The following is a 19,406-nucleotide window of genomic DNA, read 5'->3' on the forward strand; positions in this document are numbered from 1 at the left end:
GGAGTGTTACCACCTGATGCCTCAGTTTCCTCATCTGTATGCTGGGGATGATGAGCAACTCTCCTCCACAGGGGAAGACAGGAGTGAACCTGCTGGTGAGCACTGGACTCCCTCCGGGCTGAGTGACGGCACGGCTGCCCCAGCCAGGTCCGGGGCCTCCAGGAGAGTGTTCATTTCGCAAGCATTGACTGTGCCCCTACTGTACGCCGACCGGGCCAGGTGCAGGCTTTGGGGGTGAGCAGAGTGGCTGTGGTTCGCGGCCCTGCGGACCTGGGTGAGCAAGGGGGAGCTGTGGCCTGAGCACTCAGGGCTGTGCCAGGACTGTCTCCTCCTGCCTGCTGTGACACTGATGTCCACACTGGAGGCTCCCCCTCCCGCCTCAGGGAGGACGCCAGGTGCCGGGGGTTAAGCTTCAGAAGACGGGGGGCTCAGTCCCTGCTGGGAGCCCAGGCTGCTCTCTCCAGGGCAGGACAGGGCAAAATTCAGTGCCACCTGCTTCAGCATTTAGAACAGGTTTGGATTTTCCACTCCTCCTCTGAGAAGGCAGGCTGTGGGTCTCCGAGACCCCCAGACCCTATCTCCTGGGCAGAGATCTGTTCAGAAGGTTCCACAAAAAGCCCTGGATTGGAGTCTGCATTCCTGGGTTCTCAGCCAAGCTAACGTGCCCCTTGGTACCTTGGCAGTCAGTCTGCACCTTGGACTGCATAAAGCTTCATAAACACATGGGTGCCCAGGACCCATCCACCCCAACAAAGCCCTACCCTGGTGAGTGGGCCAGGCCTGTGCCTGTATGAGGGCCTGCCAGGTGACCCTGATGTGCCCCAGAGGTTGAGACCCCTGGTCTGGAATGATTATAGTGCTTCCTGTTACTTTAAAAAAAAATTCTTGATACCACACCTCAGGTCCCACAGCCCTGCCTGCCCAGTGACCCCAGCTCCTCCTGCTCAACCCCTATTCCTGCCTCCGCCATGCTCATCAGCTCACCAAGCTTGTTCCTGTCTCGGGGCCTATGCATCTGCTATGCCCTCTGCCTGGGATGCTGTTCCCTCTGCCTGGCACGCTGTTCCCTGCATCGTGTAGCTGGCTCCATGACAGAGAGGACCTTGCCCATCGCATGCTCCTCTATTGCACAACTTTGTTTAATTCCCTTCACAACTCTCGTCACAAAATCTACCGATCTGGGGTGCGTGTTCACACATTCATTTCTGTCTCTCCCACGGAGCTCTGTGATGTTCACTGCCGTGTCCCTGGGCCTGGTACAGTGCCTGGCATGCAGTCGGTGCTCAACTGTTTGCCAAACAAATGAGAAGTCACACCGGGTACAGCTCTGGTCTGGGCTCTGGCCCCAGGGGAAGGGAGCGCCTGCTGTGGGTCAGGCTCTATTCCAGGGGGTGTAGGGTGGGCAGAACAGACCCCTGCCAGTGGCGCTGCCGACAGCGAGGTCAGGGACCTCCCCCTCGGTCCCCATGGACAGGAAGCCGCAGTCGTTTCACAGATGGGAACACTGAAGCTCAGTATATTAAGACATTGACCTTAGCCATTTTCTACCTTGCGACTTCCCTTCATACATATCAAGCTCCCACTCATTCTGAAAACTACTCAAAATGTATTAGCCAAGTAACTGCCGTTAATCCCCTCTCTTTTCTTGGAGCTCCTCATCCCTATTAGTGTAAAATCCCAAATTCCCCGCTCACGCCACCGGCTGCTGCTGCTCCCGCCCTTTGCCCGGGCATTTCCTGCTGCCTGGAAGGCTGTTTCCGGGCTCTTCCTCAGTGACGCCATCCCTACCAGGGTGGGCCAGGCGGGTCTCCATCCGAGCAGGCGGCAGTCCGTACTCAGGCGGCAGTTCGCCCCCACAACTCCCCTGGTTCCTCGGGATCAGAAACCACGGCTGCCCTGCTCATCCCTGAAGTCCTGGCCGGGCCCTGCGCTGCACACAGTAGGTACTGCAATCAAAGTTTGTGCCATAAACAACCTCAACCAACTCTGGATCACAGCGGTGGGATAGCCGGAACCAAGTGTTCGCACGGGAATGGGGCATATGGCGTGACTCATTTTCGCTGTGACCTGGGGACTAGTCTTGGACCTCCAACACCAATCAGAAAAACAGGCATCGTAATTGCCAGCCCATAACTGCCCCCCACACCTAGGTCACAGGCCGAGTGGAGGAGAGGCTCTGAGCCCCAGGAAGGGAGATGGGAGGAACGTCTGTGCCCCGGAGGCCAGGGTGTAGGAGCTGTATGTGCCCTTCTTGGTCCTCACCATCACCATCATCACACACTCAGCAGGAGAGACGAAAAACCCACCAACATCAGCCCAGTTCCAACTGTGAGGCATCTTACCAAACACCTGAGCAGCTGTCCTCAAAACGGTGTCACAGATACAAAAACTGTCACAGGGACAGGGAACTGTCACAGCCCAGAGGAGCCGGAGGAGACAGGACAAGGAAAGGTCAGGTGGGATCCTGGGCCAGGACAAGGGTACTAGATGAAGACTAGGGACATCTGAACAGAGTATGGACTTTAAAATAATGTGCTGTATCAATTCAGTCACTGTAATGAGTGCACCATACTAACGTCTGATAGGATGTCAACTATAGCACAAAGTGGCTGGGGGGTATATGGGAGCTCTGTACCACCTTCACAATTTTTCTATGAATCTAAAAGTCTTGTTAAAAAAAAAGTCTATATCATCTCCTGGCCTTTTCTCACCCGGCTCCAAGCTGCCCAGGCCAGTCGGCTGGGACTGTCTCAGGAGCCACATGGTGATGCCGGAGTTCGCTGGGGCTGGAGCTGGCACCCTCCAGGGGGCTCCAGAGACCACCCCCCGCCCCACAGGGAAACCCCTACCTGCAGTCTAACTTTCCCTGCGGAGGTCTCCACACACCTGGAGGAGCTGTCTCCAGACAGGGAAGGTGCCAGTGGCTGGATGGACAGCAAATCCTGTCCATAGGACATCGGTTTTAGTGCTCATCTCAGATATTTCTTGAAACCTGGCCCTGGAGATGTCCCCATTCATCACTCCATTTTACAGATGGGGAAACTGAGGCTTGGGCACGTGAAGTGAGTTGCACAAGGTTGCAATTAGTCAGGGCAGAAGGGGATTTGAACTCAGACATCTCTGACCCCTGAGTCACTCTACCAGCGGTTCTCAAACTTTAGTAGGTGCCAGAACCCCCCTAGGTTTTGTTAACCCCCAGCACCTCAGACTCAGTAGGACAGGGTGGGTCCCGAGAATTTGCATGTCTCATTCCCAGGTGATGTGCAGGGTGCAAGTCTGAGAATGCCCCTGAGAACCACACGCTGTGTCCTGGGCAGTGCCACCTGCTGCTGACGGCAGAGAATGTGCTTAGGAACCAGGGACTCCACCACCCCTCCAGCCATCTGCTGAGCCAAGTCTCTCCAGATAGGCCATGTGACCTTGAGCCAGTGAGAGCTCCCCTATGCCTCAGTCTCCCTCCCTGTGAAAGTACCTATGTGTTGTCCAGCTTTACTGAGGATGAAATAAGAAAACGGGGGGCACATGCTTGGGGAGCAGTGCCAGGCTCACAGGGATGCCCACCCAGCAGATGCCAGCCTGGACACAAAGGAGGTGCTCTTGGACGGTGGAACATTCCGATACATCATGGCTGCTATGGCCAGGCCCTTGAGCAGAAGGACTCCACTTACAGTGCCCACTCTCACTGGCTGGTGTGGCTCAGTGGTTGAGTATTGACCTATGCACCAAGAGGTCACCGGTTCAAATCCTGGTCAGGGCTTATGCCCATGTTGAGGGCTCAATCTCCAGTAGGGGGCATGCAGGAGGCAGCCGATTGATATTTCTATCTCTCTATCCCTCTCCCTTCCACTCTCTCTAAAAATCAATAAAACATTTTAAAATATGTAAAAAGAAATTTTTTAAGTGCCCACTCTCCTTTGGAACCAGAAACAAAAGTATCCAGGCTTCCTGGTGTTCCTCTCTCCAGGGTCACTGCCTATGGACCTCCCACCTCGCCTGCGTCTTCACTGCCGGGCAGGGAAGCACATTCCGTCCCCAATGCAGGAGGCTCAGCAGAGAAGTGACTTGTAGTGGGCTGAGTAGAGTTCCCCCCAAATTCAAAATTCAAGTCCATCCAGAACCTCAGAATGTGACCTTATTTGGAAATAAGGTCTTTACAGATGTAATTAGTTAAGGATCTGGTGATGAGATCATCTTGGATTTAATACTGGTTCTAAGTCTAAAGACCGATGTCTTCATCAGAGAAAGGACATAGAAACACAGGGAGACGCTCATGTGAAGGCAAAGGCAGAGACTGGGGTGATGTGGCCACAAGCCAAGGGATGCCCGGAGCCCCAGGAGCTGGAAGAGCAGGAAGGACCCTTCCCAAGTGCCTTCAGAGGATGCATGGCCCTGGGACACCTGGAGTTAGGGCTTGTAGCCTCCAGAACCGAGAGTGAATTCATTCCTGTTGTTTTAAGCCTCCCCACCCCTATGTTACTGCAGGCCTGGGACACTAAGACACCGTCTAATAGGGTTAAAGTGAATATTTAAGAGCTTGTGTGGATGAAGTTTCTATAGTGGCTACTTTAAAAGTCAAATGAAAACCTTTTCCTCTGGGTGTGCAGGAAGCAGTCGATCAATGATTCTCTCATCATTGATGTTTCTATCTCTTGCTCTTCCTCTCCCTTCCTCTCTGAAATCAATTATATATACAGTATACTAGAGGCCCAATGCACAAAAATTCATGCAAGAGTAGGCCTTCCTTCCCTGGGCTGCTTGGCACCAGTTCCCTCTGGCACCCGGGACCCGGGCGTCCCTTACATCCCCGGCTTTGTCTGGAAGGTCATCTGGAAGGATGTCTGGTCTAATTAGCATATTATGCTTTTATTATTATAGATATATATATATCAGACAAACAAACAAAAAACCGTTTTCCTCTGAAAAAGCTGTATGTGTGGTGGCTGACACCAGGCCTCGGGGACCAATTTGCCTGTGTTCAAACCACACACAGGTACCAGCTGTGTGGCCCCAGGCAAACTGCACTGCCTCTCTGTGCCTCAGCTTCCTCTGGGAACTGAGAATCACAATAACACCCACTTTATGATGGGAGAAGGGGCAGGTGAGTCATTCACGTGGAATGCAGAGAACAGGGCCCTGCCCAGGCTAAGCCCCCCATTAAGAATTCCCCATTTATCCTAATTGCTAACTTGGATTCTGATTGCTGGAACTTATCCCAAAGAAATAATTTAAAAAGACAAAAAGCAAAGATGTTCAAAATGGCATTATCTACAAAAGCAACAAGTTGGAAACAACCCGAAGACCAACTCTTTTTTTGTTTTAGTTTTTTTTTTTATCTGCACCTAAGGACATTTTTTCCATTGATTTTTTAGAGAAAGTCGGGGGGGGAGGGGCGGGGAGAGAAACATCCATGTGAGAGAGACGCATCGATTGGTTGCCTCCCACATATGCCCTGACCGAGGCTGGGGAATGAACCTGCAACCCAGGTACATGGCCTTGACCAGGAATTGAACCCACAACCCTTGGGTGCATAGGCTGACGCTCCAACCACTGAACCACACCGGTCAGGACCTCAAAACCAACTCTTGACAGAACCCGATACAGGCATTAAAGAACTGTGAAAATGATGCTGCCTTGGGAAAAATAGCACTAGCACCGAAACATCAAATAAAAAATAAATAAAAGACAGTGTACAGAACTGTACATGCCAGTGCCGACAACCAGGTAAAACCATACCTGCTGGCAGCCAGGTAGGGGAAGGCCCATGGCCAACCGTGAGGGTCACAGGGCTGCGGGGTGCCCAGCACGCTGAGGTTTCCTCACGTGACATATTCCTTACGGGGAAAGTGACAAGACCCTGCCGAGAATGTTGGGGCATCAGGGCTAACGGGCTGGGTTGTCTCGGTTTAGCACAGAGGGGTTCTGTGCCCTGCCCTCCCCCAGGCACACCCAAGCCTGTGTTGGCCGAGGCTGAGGGGAGGGCCGGTGGGCTGGCCCCAGAGGGCTAGCCATGAAAAATGTATGAGCAGACCTGCCTGTACTGCTCCTGCAGTTCCAGCACTTAGCTCCTCCAGGGCCCGGCCGGAAGGAGCCCTTTTAGAAGCTCGCAGCCCAGGAGCACTCAGCGTGCTGCTCAGGCTCTCAGGGGCGGGGGCGTTTCCCAGGGACTCTCAGCATCGGCACTCCCGGGTCCCTCCCCAGGTTGAGGCCCCAGCCTGCCTTGGGCTGGAAGAGAAGTGGCCCCAGAGGTTCCTTTAGGGGCTTGTTTTTGTCAAAGATGTCCTGACACAACAGCCAAAAGTGGAAGCAGCCTGGGGTCCATCGAGGGATGAACGGATGAACCAACTGGGGTCCATACGTACGGAATATTACTCAGCCTTATAAAGGAAACTCTGACACACGCGACAACACGGCTGGACCCTGAGGACATTATGGCGAGTCACAGAGAGACCAGCACTGCACAATTGCCTATGTGAAGTCCCTAGAGCAGGCAAATCCAGAGGCTAAGTAGGATGGGAGTAGCAGGGCTCAGGGGCGGGGGGATAGGGTTAGTTTTCAATGGGGACAGACTCCGTTTGGGAAGATGGAAAAGTTCTGGAGGTAGATGCACAACAACGTGAATGTGCTCAATGCCACTGAACTGTACACTTAGTTAAAGCGGTGACGTACGTTAGGTATATTTTGCTACAATAAAAACAGAAACAAAAAGTGTATTCTGACCACCTACTCTGTGCCAGGCACTGGGGAGACCCAGTGAAGTCTAAGGAAGAGGGTCCTGGACTCTTAGGTTTGGTCTCTGGACCCAAACTTTGGACCTGCATCCCCCATGGATACTCACTCAGCAAGCACCGCCCCCAACTCCTGCCTGGGCTCAGCCTGGAGCCTCAGAGGGACCAGGCCCTGGAGGGACGCGGTTGTCTAGGACTCTCTAGCACCCCATGCCCGTTTTGCGAACAACACCCTGATTTTCTCCAGGGGAAGCACTGCTCCCTACTTGCCCCCAGTCGGGGAGGCATTGTCCATCAGGTTGTCTCCCCCCCAACCCCCCCACTGAAGGACAGGCAGGAGCCCTGAGCTGGACCAACCAGAGGCTCTCCTGAGCTCACTCATCCCAGCTGTGGGACCTGAAGGATATGGCCCTTCGTCCTGGCCTGACCTTCCGTGCCTCCTGACTTCCTGTGGTGGAGGAAAGGAGCCAGGCTCGGCCCCAGCCATCCAGGAGGAGAGTCCGGGCTGCTGAGCCTGCTGCATGTGGGTGAGGGGCCACCAGGGAGACTCCCAGGTTCCAGGCTGGGGAGATGTGGGGTCGGAGCATTTGTTATGCAATAACGAATGGGCTTTGAGGGGAGGTCTCCGTGTGGGCCATATTGGTCTGGGTGCCCCTGGGTCCTTCAGACTCTGAACAGAAAGGTCTGGAGCACGGGACAGAGGTCTGGGCTGCCTCTGCCAACACCTACAACACTTCTCAGTGATTCTGTGTCCTTCTAGAACTTTCTCCCTGCTGGCTTTCCCCGCCTCCCAACTTGCCTTCCCCAGCCTCTGGCAGGCCGAACCTGTTATCTCGGTGATAACAGGCCAGCGGGTGGAGAGCAAATACCCCGTGCATGCCTGGCACCCACTTCTAGAGCCTCTTGCTCCCTTCCTCCCCACAGCCTGGAATTCATGCCTCCGAGAAGGAAACGGAGGCGCAGGGGGCGCTGCGACGTTCCCAGGTCACTCAACTGCCAATGAAAGGAAAGGCCTGGAGGAGCCCTCAAAGTCAGAGCAAGCACTTAAAGGTGCCTACTGTGTGCAGGTGCTGCTCAGTGGGAGGGTCTCCTCCCTCTCCATGGCTGCAACACTAGGGGCTCAGCTCTCCCCTCCCACCCTGTCCTGCCCCATGACACCCGCACAGCCACACCCTCTCGCCCACATCAGCGCTGGTGAGGGAGAGCCGCCCGCCTTACCTTTCAGACAGGACAGCTTAAGCCCCATGTCGACGCCTCCGCCTCCGCCTGCCTGTGGAGAAAGGAGAGGCTCGTTTGTATTGGCCACGTGTGCCCAGGCCCCCACCCCCAGCCCTGATGGGTGCACAACAGGAAGTAGTGGGGAGAGAAACCGAGGCCTCCGGGTCGGGCGCCTGCTGACTACATCTGGGCTGAATTTGCTCAAAGCTGAGTCTGTGCTGGCGGAAAAAACTTTCAGGCGCCTCAGAGCTAAATATACTGGAGGCCGGCTGCGGTCTCGGTGAAGTTGACGGTGAGGGCGTGGTTGGGGCTGACAATGCGGAACCCACATCACCTGGTCTTTCCTTTCAGGGGCCACAGATGCGGGCTGGCTTCATGGTGAGTAAGGACCTCCTGATGTGAGGGCCCTCAGCCAGGCTGCGGGGGGGCCCGAAGCCCACCGTGACGGGCTTTCCCCTTCTAAATGCAGAGTCTTTGGAAATGTAACGGATGAAGCTGTCAGGGGTGTGAGCCTCCCGTCCATGAGCATGAAAACTGTCCCAACCAGAGTTCCCACGATCTTCCTGCAATGTGATGCCTCCTCAGAGTTCTGAGTAATCGATGAACAGAGGCAGCAGCTGGCAGTGCTCTTGACGTTCAATCCTCCGCCACAACCCTGTGAGGTGCTACTTCTGCCCCCATTTTACAGATGTGGGAATCAAGGCTCAGAGAGTGGTGTCACCTGCCCAAGGCCACCCAGCTTACGAAGAGGGGAGCTGGGGTTCTAACCCGGGATTGCCCTGATCCCCGGCCGGCCGGGGCCCACCCCACTGGGGCCTTTGAGGCTCTGCAGGCCTTCCTGGGAAGGCGAGGCTCTTGTTTCTACTTTGGAGGACTCCCCTGAGGCTTTGAGAGGTGATGCAGGGGGCGGGGGGATGGGGAACTCACCCCTTCATCCATAGGGAGCCCCTGTGTGCCAGGCTGATGAGCGGAGAGGGGTGAAGGGTGGCCATGAGAAGTGCCCCTCAGATCTCTGACACAGATGTGTGGCCCAGCGAGGGCCCCAGCCCCTTGCTCTGAGATCCCCGGACTGCTCCTCCTGCCAGAAGCTGGGGTCTGAGGCAGGTGCCCCTGACGGCAACTCGCTTTGCCAACCACTCTTGGGTGATCTCCACCTTCCCACCCTCCCTCATTCCCTGGTGTCTGACCTCCCATCCCCATTTCCTACACATTCCCCATCAAAGAGGGGCCCACACAGCTGGGTGCAAGGCCCAATGAGGCACCACACCCCGGAATCTAGGTTGTTCAGAACAGCAGGGGAGATAGACACACAAACTAGACCTGACAGGCATGGTGAGCCCAGGGGAAGCAGAGTGAGGAGGGGGTCAGAGGAGGTTCCTGCCCCAGTCTGGGAGTCCCGAGGAACATGTCCCTAAAGGTAGGCAGGAGTGGGACAAGCCGGGAACAGCCTTTCAGGCCCCAGGAACAGAATGTGCAAAGGTCCAGAGGATAAGAAGGGCGTGGTCCATGGGAGGAACGAGAGGGTGGGAGGTCGGGGCAGGAATAAGATGAGCTGCACCTTGAGGGCTTTGGGGACTGGAGACAGGGTTCGGGGGTTATTGTGAGGGCACCAAGCAGCGAGGCTGCGTTCTAGGAGTGTGTGTGGGCCAGGGGCCAGCTAGGAACACCAGGTCCTCTAGAACATTGCTTCATGGGTGGTGCTGCTGGGCCAGCAGCCTCGGCACCGCTGGGAGCTTGTCAGCAATGCAGCATCGCAGGCCCACCCGGACACACTGAGCCAGAATCAGTATTTTAACAAGGCCCCCTCGGAACTGTGTGTTTGTGAAGGTCGGAGAAGCTCTGCTCTGGCCCAGAAATGTGGAGCCTGAACTTCAAAGCCAGCAGGGCAATGGGAGGGAGAAGCAGCTGGAAGTCCAGGTGACACACAGGCTCTCGAGATGGTGGGACCCCAGAGGGGGCTGGTGTGGAGGAGGGGCTAGGATAGAGGCTTCCATTTCAGCCAGGTGGGGTTTGTGGGGCAGGTACGGGAAACAGGCACCAGGAGATGGAGTCAGGGAGACTGAGAAAGAGGGGAGAGAGGGAGGGAGGAAGATTCTGCGAGGGCAGGGCAGAGAGACAGACAGAAAAGGATGGGGAAAGCCTCCGGGCAGCGTGTATGGAAGGAAGAGTTCCCTGCTTAGAAGCGGTAGCTCTTCCTGCTGGGACCAGAGCCTGGCTCAGCCAGTGACCACAGGCAGGTTCCTTAACATCCCAGACTTCACTTTTCTCATCTTTAAAATGGGGCCGGTGCACTTGCAGCCTCAAGTAGCAGCGAGAACTAAACGCCAGGGGTGATGGCTGTAAAAGGGCTTCACCCTGAGTTGGGCATAGAGAAGTCCAAGAAGTGTCAGCTGCTATTGTTTAGGACAGCGATGGAGGGAAGGGAGGTAGCGGTCTCCGGCGGGGCCTTTTCTCCAGGGGCTCAGGGGCTCAGTCCTCAGAGTGTGGTCCCGGACCAGCAGTGTGGGCACTGCGGGGAGCCTGCGAGAAATGCAGGCTCTCAGGCCCCACCCCACACCCCACCTGAAGGCTCAGGAGATGCTCTACAAGACCCAGGGGAAGCTCATTACCACTGAAAGGCTAAGCGCCGCATCTTCCCGGCACAGTGGAATCACCTGGGCGCTTTTAAAAGATACGGTGCCTGGGTCCCATCCCAGAGACCCAGAGTAATTGGCCTGAGGTGCGGCCGGGCACTGTAAAAGCTCTCGAAGGGCCCTAGCTGGTGTGGCTCAGTGGATAGAGTGTCAGCCGGCGGACTGGAGGGTCCCAGGTTCGATTCCCATCAAAGGCACATGACCAGGTAGTGGGCTCAATCCCCAGTAGGGGTCGTGAAAGAGGCAGCCAATCAATGATTCTCTCTCATCATTGATGTTTCTATCTCTCCCTCCCTCTCCCTTCTTCTCTGAAATAAATAAAAATATATTTTAAAGAAAGAAAAGAAAAGCTCCTGAAGGGATTCTAATGTGGAGGATGAGATGCTAAGGAAGCTCTCCTTCTCAGGGCCAGAGGATGGGCTGGGGCTGGCGGAAGAGAGAGCCCTGCAAGGACAATGGGCACCTTTCTTGAGCATTTACTGTGTGCCCAGCCCTGACAGAGATTCATGGTCAATCAGTTCTCACAACAGCCCCGTGAGGTTGGGACCATTTCGATCACCTCTTTACAGATGGGGAAACTGAGGCACAGAGAGGTTAGTTAATGCGCACAAGGTCATGGGTAGCAAGTGGTAGGGCCAGGGTTCAAGCCCAGCACTTTGGACTCTAGAGCCCATACTTCCAAAGGCAGGGCTTTGGGGTGGGTGGTAGCACAGACCTGACCGCTCTCTCCCAACCCTCCCCAGGCTGCGTCTCCCCCTCAGGGGTCCTGCAGCCAAGCTCAGATCATCCACAAATAAACCCAGGAACCCTGGTGGCCACCATAAGAAAGACTCTTAACATCACAGCCCTGTACACACTGTCTGCACAGCACACTTTGATTTTATGATCTATTCTCTCTTTTTCTTTTTAAGTGTTGGTCACAGCCGACTCAAGAGATTTTCCATCACATCCCATCCCGAGGATTGAACAGTGATTTACGATGAAGTCCTCACAGATCAATCAATGTCAGGACTCAGCTGTCAAATACTCCAGAGAAGAGTGGCGCATGGCACAGGGCAGGCGTACGATGAGGGCAAGGGGTGCTGTCTGCTGCTGACACTGGGAAATGGGGGTTCAGCACATACTTGTGGGTCTGAAAATAATAAAACAGTCAGAGGGAAGACAACTGTCTACCACGCACAGTACAGGACCGCTGTTCCGATCTCTGACGTCGATCTCTGTGCTGCGTTCTGTGAGGGGGTCCTTGCTTTTAGGAAACCCTGAAGTGTTTGGGGTCAGGGTCCTCATTTCTGCAACTTAACTTTCAAACGGTTCAGCCAGCAAATCATAGCACGCACGAGTAGGTCCAGAGAGAGCCGGTAACGCACACGTGGCTCATGCTTCTGTCTGGCGCTGGGCAGACAGGAGCACTCTGTGCTCTGGCGTCTTTTTGGGAAACTTCAAAGTATTTCAGGAGAAGAAGTCAGTACAGGAAAGAGAAGCAGACAGAGGCAGAGCAGTCAACAGGTCACATCTCCTCTGTGCCCAACGCCGCTGCCTCCCAGCAGTGGCACACGAAGCGCGGCTTTGTGTGAGATCCCATTTTCCCGGAACCTCTCTGGCCCGGGAAGGCTCTGTGTTCCGCCATCCTCAGGAGCACCGCCTCCCAGAAGATTTGTCCTGGACTGACAGGTTTTGTCCCCAAAGCTTGTGACTTAAATCCACTCGCCCACCCCCCAAAAAATATCTCAAAACCCTCAGGGGAGGAAGAAAACAACCAAACAAAAGGGTGAGGACCCGGGAGTGGCCCCAGCCTGGATTCAGGGAACTGCAGGGCAAGCGTCGGGCAAACATCGCATCAAGGGTCATGTCTATGTGCGGCAATTACATTTCAGGTTTTTAAAAATATATATTTTTATTGATTTGAGAGAGTAAGGGAGAGGAGAGATAGAAACATCAATGATGAGAATCATTGATTGGCTGCCTCCTGCACACCGGACCGAGCCTGCAACCTAGGCACGTGCTACTGTAACTGAACCCTTCAGTCCACAGGCTGATGCTCTATCCACTGAGCCAAACCGGCGAGGGCTCGATTTCAGGTTTTTAAATTCCCAAATGCAGAGTTGACACAAGCCCACTTTTCTCATCCCAGCGCACGTTGCTGTAACTCTCGTCACTGCGCTTCTGCTCCCCAGGAGGACAGAACAAGGCAGTGGGCTGGGGAGGGGCGGGAGGAGTGAGAACCAGGTATGGGGGGGCGGGGGCTGTGTGACCTTAGGCAAGTCATCTGACTCTGCGTCTGAGGTGCTGACGCTCTGCCCCCCAGGCTCAGTGTGCTCATCTATGGAACAGGCATCCTGCCCCCACCCTCTGGGACAGGGCCTGGGACAGTCGTTCCTGTCGTCATCGCCGTCATCACTGTCATGATCACTGTCCTAATATTGCTACTGAGTCCTCCTGTGAGGGCACTGCATTAGGACTGCCAGAGGCACCAGGGCAATGTGGTCCGAGTCTGATCCTCAGTGTGGGTGTGGCCTGTTCTAGCAGAAGTGCTCCCAAGGGTGATTTACTGGGGAGTGTGGACGGCCCGTCCATTCCACTCCCTCTGTGATCAGGGCTGCCAGGCAGAGGGCCAGCCCCCAGCAGAGGCTCCAGATGCGTTTACTGGAGAGGAACCCCTCCCTGTAAATGGGCTGTAATGTTTGGAAAGGGGGGGGATGAAGCTTGATCCTACACCTGTCTGAATGGGAGCCAGACAGATGCCCAACTGTGGGTGTGGGGCTACTCTTACCTAAATTCCATTGTCATCATGACCGTAACAGCTGATAGGCACCACGCTAATGCTTTCAAGAGGCCAAGCCCTTGCCCTGGCCAGTTTGGCTCAGCGGACAGAGCGTCGGCCTGCGGACTCAAGGGTCCCAGATTCAATTCCAGTCAAGGGCACACGCTGGGGTTGTGGGCTCCATCCCCCCCTCCCCCGCCCCCCCCCCCCCACATACACAAGTAGGAGGCATGCAGGAGGCAGCCAATCAATGCTTCTCTCTCATCATTGATGTTTCTATCTATCTCTCTCCCTTACTCTCTGAAATCAATAAAATAAATATATGTATAAAAATAAGAGGCCAAGCCCTGGGCTGAGTTCATGATGGAAATGATCCCACTGGACCCTCACAGCACCCCAAGAGAGCAACCTCACTGGGGTTGGAGCTACGAGGAGTCAGGTGCTAATAAGCCACAGCTCTGGGAGGCCGACCGCCCAAGCTAGGCCGATTTGGCCGCACGCTTCAGGGCAATATCATTCTACATGCAACACATTTCATCATTTGAATTTGTTACAAAGATACACCGTTCATAATTGGAAAATAAAGATTTAATGGGAGGGGGCCCTTCGCGTGGCAAGCTGGTACGAGCTCAGTCAGGTCCAGAGGACTGCTTGGGTATAAACGTTCTTTCTCTTTCACACGTCTGCAGGAGTGTGAAAACCTCCCTTTCATATTGAATCAGGCTCTGTGTATGTTCCCTTCAAAATATCAGATTGTTAATTATTTGCACAACAGCCTGAAGTAGAACAGGTTCTTTCTTGCACCCAGCATAAAAATCTCCCTACAGACCAATGGCCGTGACAGGATCCTCTCTGGTGACAGACAGTGATAAAAACTCACTTCCTCCTGCAGGGGTCCGCCCCGCCTCTGAGCGTGGTGAGATAGATGGCTATCTGCTGCTTTGCACACCACACAGCCCTCTCGAAAGCCGTGAACATCTCCAGGGGAGAGGACACACTGGGCCAAGTTGTCTGTTATTGTTTGTACAGCAGCCTTGAAGATAGAAGCCATAAACTACCAGCCCACAGCCGTGCTTGCCAGCTCACCCAGCTCACCGCCTGCAGGTTTTCAACGCAAAGAGGAAAGTAAACTAATGTGCTCTTTGCACAGAGTAAAACGTAATTAAGGTGTAGCACTGCCTGTGGGGGACTCAAGAACCACTCACTGGCCGGAGCGACCCTGGCTTTGCAATTCTGGCACCGAAATCTGCTGATTCCCTTCAGTTACTACTTTTGTGGATCGTGACTGTTGGTCTCTAGAATGTGAGATAAATCTTCCTGGAGTGAGTCACAAATCTAGACCTGGAAGTGGCTATAGATAGGTTGCCAGATAAAATACAGGATGCCCAATTACTTCATGGGACATATTCATACTGGAAATTAGTCATCATTTATCTGCAATTCAACTTTAACTGAGCATCTTGTATTGTTTTTGTTATTTTGTTAATCCTCACACAAGGATATTTTTTTCCATTGAGTTTGCCTCCTGCACCAACCGGGGCCAGGGATTGAAACTCAAATACAGGTAGGTGCCCTTGACGGGAAGTAAACACAAGACCCTCTGGTACACAGGAGACACTCTAACCACTGGGCTACACCAGCCAGAGTGAGCATCTTGCATTTTTTTATTTTTTTAATCTTCACCTGAGGATATGTTTTTTTAAATTTATTTTTTAAAAATTGATTTTAGAGAGAGGACAGGAAAGAGAGAAGCACCAATCAGTTGCCTCCAGTATACACCCTGTCCAGAGATTGAACTTGAAACCTAGATATATGCCCCAACTAGGGATTGAACCTGCAACCTGGATATGTGCCCTGACTGGGAATTGAACCAGTGACCTTCCGGTGAATGGGACGACGCTCCAACCAACTGAGCCACTCCAACCAGGGCACATCTTATATTTTTATTTGCTAAATCTGGCAACCCTATACAGCGTTGGTCTTATTTCTAATACCTGGGTTTCTCAGATGAGGCCATGAAGGCCCGGAGAGAGAAAGTGAGTGAAAGGCAGGGTCAGGCTGTCTGATCTTTCTTGGTCTCTGTACAGCCACCTCCCAGATGAAATCAGAATAACGCTTTGGAGGTCATGACTCACCATGGTGCCTCGCCTTACCTCCTTAACAAAGACCTCACTTGAGGACCAAGGGCAGCAGTGAAGAATCACAGTTGAGGAATGTGACTGTTTGCCTAGGTGGGTGGACCCAGCAGACAGGACGGAACCAGGTTCCACTCCCTGCTGGGAGGCTCTGGGCAAGCTCTCAGAGCATTTCCTTACAGCAAACACGGGGAAGAAGGCACTAAAGGGCCACGGCTCCCAAGTAGGCACATGGCAAATCTTGGTGTCCTTTCTTCTTTAGAAAAGGCATTTTCTTTTTTGCCACAGGATGAGAATTCCTGTAATTCCAGCCAAAGGGACTGTGCTGGGAACAGATGCTACAAGCGTTAACATGCCTTCTATCCTGGTACACAGAGTGCAAACATGAGCATCTTCCTGGCTTTAGCCCATGGACCTGCAGGAGGCTGTGAGCTCCTCTTGGGGAGGCAGGGCAGCTGCCGGGCCCACAGGGACTCACCAAGAAGAAGTGAAAAAGGATGGGGGTAAGGGTAGGGACAGGGTGCCCACTGAAATGCTCAGCTGCTTCTGTCACCCGGCAGGGTCTTGGGCCACCTGGGGTCTGGCCTTGGCCTCCCACTGATTGGCCAAGTAACTTTGAGCAAAGTACTTGCCCGCTGCTCCGTTAGGCCTCCGCGTGGTCAAGCTCAATGCTGATGATTTGTGCACCTTTCCACGTCATATGTCAATAGAAATGTTCATTTAAAAATCAGGAGTATGCTATTAGAAGTCAGGTTAATGATTAATTAACCATAGGGTTCATTTAAAAGCATGTAATTGTTTTTATAGCAGCCTTGAAGACAGAAGTCACAAACTACAGCCCACAGCCCCTGAGTGCTTGCCAGCTCACTCCCTGTGGGTTTTCAGTGCAAGGATTAAACTAATGTGTTCTTTGCACCAAATAAAGAGTAACTACGGTGTGGCACTGCCTGTGGGAGACACAGAACCACCCACTGGCTTCAAGGGGAGATGGGGCTGCAAGGGGCAGGATGAGGTTCCTGGGGAAATTCTGTCTCTTGATCTGGATGTACCCTTCTGATGTGTACATATTACTGTATGTATATTATACCTTAACCTTTTAAAGGGGGGGTGGTACACTTGGTGGTCTCAGAGGCCTGGCCTAGCCTCTGCTATATTCAAGAGCAACTCAATGTGAGGACTAGGGGTTCAAGGCCTGCCACTTACCCACCCGTGACCTTAGGTCATTTTACCTTTACAGGCCTCTGTGTCTCATCTGTAAAATGGGAATATAGCTATTTGGTCAGAGCAGTGGTTCTCAACCTTCCTAATGCCGCGACCCTTAAATACAGTTCCTCATTTTGTGGTGACCCCCAATTTCATTGTTACAAATTGAACATAATTAAAGCATAGTGATTAATCACAAAAACAATATGTAATTATATATGTGTTTTCCGATGGTCTTAGGCGACCCCTGTGAAAGGGTGGTTCGACCCCCAAAGGGGTCGCGACCCACAGGTTGAGAACCACTGGGTCAGAGGATGAAAAGAGAGCAGGCAGGTGATGGGCACCAGCACTTAGTGCAGGGCCTGGGATACGGCAAGTTCTCAGTAAACAATAAATGCCAGTGTTCCGCTGCCCACGTAGGGGAGTTCCCATTTCAAGCGTCCAGAGTTTATCTAAACCTGGGGCTCAAGGACCCCACCAGCAAGAGAAGGGCTTCCAGGGAGCAGAGATTAGGCATCAGAGCTATCAGCCTCCTTGGAGCTGGCAGAGGGATTAAGTCTTTCCATAAATACACTGCCTCCCTCCCATCCAGAAGAAACAGTACCCAGGGGTAGGGACACAGAATCCAAGGTGGGTGTGGCCTGGACAGGTAAGGGGGTGTTTTCTTGAGTTAATCCAGCTGCAAACAGGGTCTCCCATGCACTCCTGGGAGCTGGGCAGGGAAGCCAGAGCCGGCGCCTTCAGGTGTGCCTCTCTGTGGGAAGGGGAGTTTCCCACCAAGGCTGCTATCTCCTAAGTGCCTTCCTGGGGGGGTGGGGGGACATGGAGTGGGGAGGGTGCTGCCTTTCTCTTTTTTGGGGCGGGGGATGATGGTGGTACCAATCTGTGTTTATTGAATAACCTACATCCAGGACACAGTGAATGATTCCACATCAAGGCTGCCTGCCATAGGGGTATCCCCCTTTTAAGTGAAAACCACCCTCCCTGCCCACCCCCAGCCCCCACCCCAGAGCCGCCTTTCAACTCCTCCTTCTCAAGACGCAGGGCTGCTCAGACTTTTCTCTCCATTCGATCAGGCCTAACAGCCAGTCAGGGGCAGCCTGGGAGAAGTCCCCACTACCCCAGGGCCAGCCGAGCAGAGCTGTGGGTCCCCCTTTGTAAAGGGTGCCTCCCCCAGTTCCGCTGAGCTCAGTGGGCCAGAAGTCGCTCCTGCGTTCGCACCGGTCGCCCTTTGCGGTTGCAACCCGCTTTGAAGCCCTGGAAGCGAGGGGGCCCCTAAGTGCGGCGGTTCATAAATAATATATTTTGAAATACTCGATAGAGGGGAAATGGTTCCTCTCGAGGCCTCCTGCCCCCACCCCGGCCGGGCTCCTTTCCAGCTTTGAGGAATGACGACGGTCTGGTCCCTTCCCAAGGAACTCGTGACAGCGCAGAGTGTCAGGTGAAGAGTGGGGGCCAGAGGTTCCACGCGCAGGGACACACCCCCACCCTCCCGGTGTAAGTTGCAACACGGCCAGAGAGGGCCCAACTTTCCCCAAAACCGCTTCTCCGCAGAAAAGTCTGCTAGAAGTTAGGGGGACTCCCGGACCCACCAGGGGCCCCCTACCCGTGCCGGGGCGCCCCCCGCCCCCCAGCCGCCAGAGCTTGCGGGGCGTGTACGCCGCCCAACGGGGTTGCGGCACCCGGGAAGAGCGGCGTCTCCTGGAAGGGGGGCGGGGGAGTAGTGTGGGCAGCGCGGGCCAGACCCCGGGGCGCGCACGGCGGGGCACTCACCGCTTTTGGGTGGGCTCACTGCGGAGCCGCACACGGGGCGCGCGGGGCCCGTCCGGGCGCTGGTGGCGGCCGGACTCGGGTGGTCGCGGCAACCAGCCTGCAAGAGAGAGCAGCGGGGGTCATGGCCTGGGCCGGGGAGGGCGCTGGGGGGCCGTTCCGCCCCGGACGGCCCCTCGGGGCGGTGCTGACTGCAGCCCCGCCCTGCCCGCGGGCGCCGGATCGCACTGGCCAGAAGCTGGGGCGGCGCGGGGCGGAGCGGGACTCGCCCGCCTTCCCCCCACCCCCCTGGGGGAGAGTGCCTGGGACACGCCCGCCCGCGCCTTGGGCATCCCGGACTCCCCTTGCCCGCCTCAGTTTCCTCTGGCCAAACCCAGAGGGAAGCCGGGGAAAGCTTGGGCGGCGGTCCAGTGGGGGCTCTCCACAGTGCGCCCCTCCCCTGCTCTGGGTGCCAAGCTGCCTACAGCTGTGCGCCCCAGTCCGGGGTAGTGAAAAGGGGTGCTGCCTTCCACCATACCGGTGGCCATGCTTGAGTGGGCCCCAGCGCCTGGCTGCGGAGAGGGAAGAGGAGAAGTGGGAGGCTCCCCATCTCCCCACACCCCTGCGCTGGGCCCTGGGGTCACATAAGCAGTGTGCTCCCCCTCCCACCTCTGTCTTGTCGCTGGAGCTGTGGGGCTTCAGATGGCCCTGGTGATGAAAGGGGGGGGGTTCCCCGGTTAGGGTCTGGCCCTTTGGCTCGCTGCACGTGCTTTTGCACCCCACTCTGGGGGTGGGCCCAAGAGGGGGTGTCAGGAGTTGCCTCCCTGCGCTAAGGGCTCCAGGGTTTGGGCGCCTCCCAGCCGGGAGTAATTCCCAGCCCCCTTTTATCCATATGGGTTTCTTAGGAGGCTCCCGCCGTGAGGCGGCCTCTGTAGGCACATACCCAGCTGGCCAGGAGGAACAAAGGAGGTCCCCTGCCACG

At 54.9% G+C, this 19,406-nt stretch overlaps 1 protein-coding gene across 1 annotated transcript in view; it reads right to left on the reverse strand.

The window, feature by feature from the left end:
* LOC308530885 (uncharacterized protein C16orf74) overlaps positions 1–18,661 on the reverse strand; it is a 31,723-nt gene extending 13,062 nt beyond the window's left edge. The window contains exons 1-2 of the mRNA XM_081107644.1: positions 18,449–18,661; positions 7,944–7,995 (exon numbers count right to left, since the gene is read on the reverse strand). Of these exons, the coding sequence (XP_080963770.1) occupies positions 7,944–7,971 (28 nt within the window). The 5' untranslated portion in view covers positions 7,972–7,995; positions 18,449–18,661. The remainder of the gene's footprint in view (positions 1–7,943; positions 7,996–18,448) is intronic.
* Between the last annotated feature and the right edge of the window lie 745 nt (positions 18,662–19,406).

This window comes from Myotis nattereri, assembly GCF_964212035.1.
Source record: "Myotis nattereri genome assembly, chromosome: 15".
NCBI classification, from domain to species: domain Eukaryota; kingdom Metazoa; phylum Chordata; class Mammalia; order Chiroptera; family Vespertilionidae; genus Myotis; species Myotis nattereri.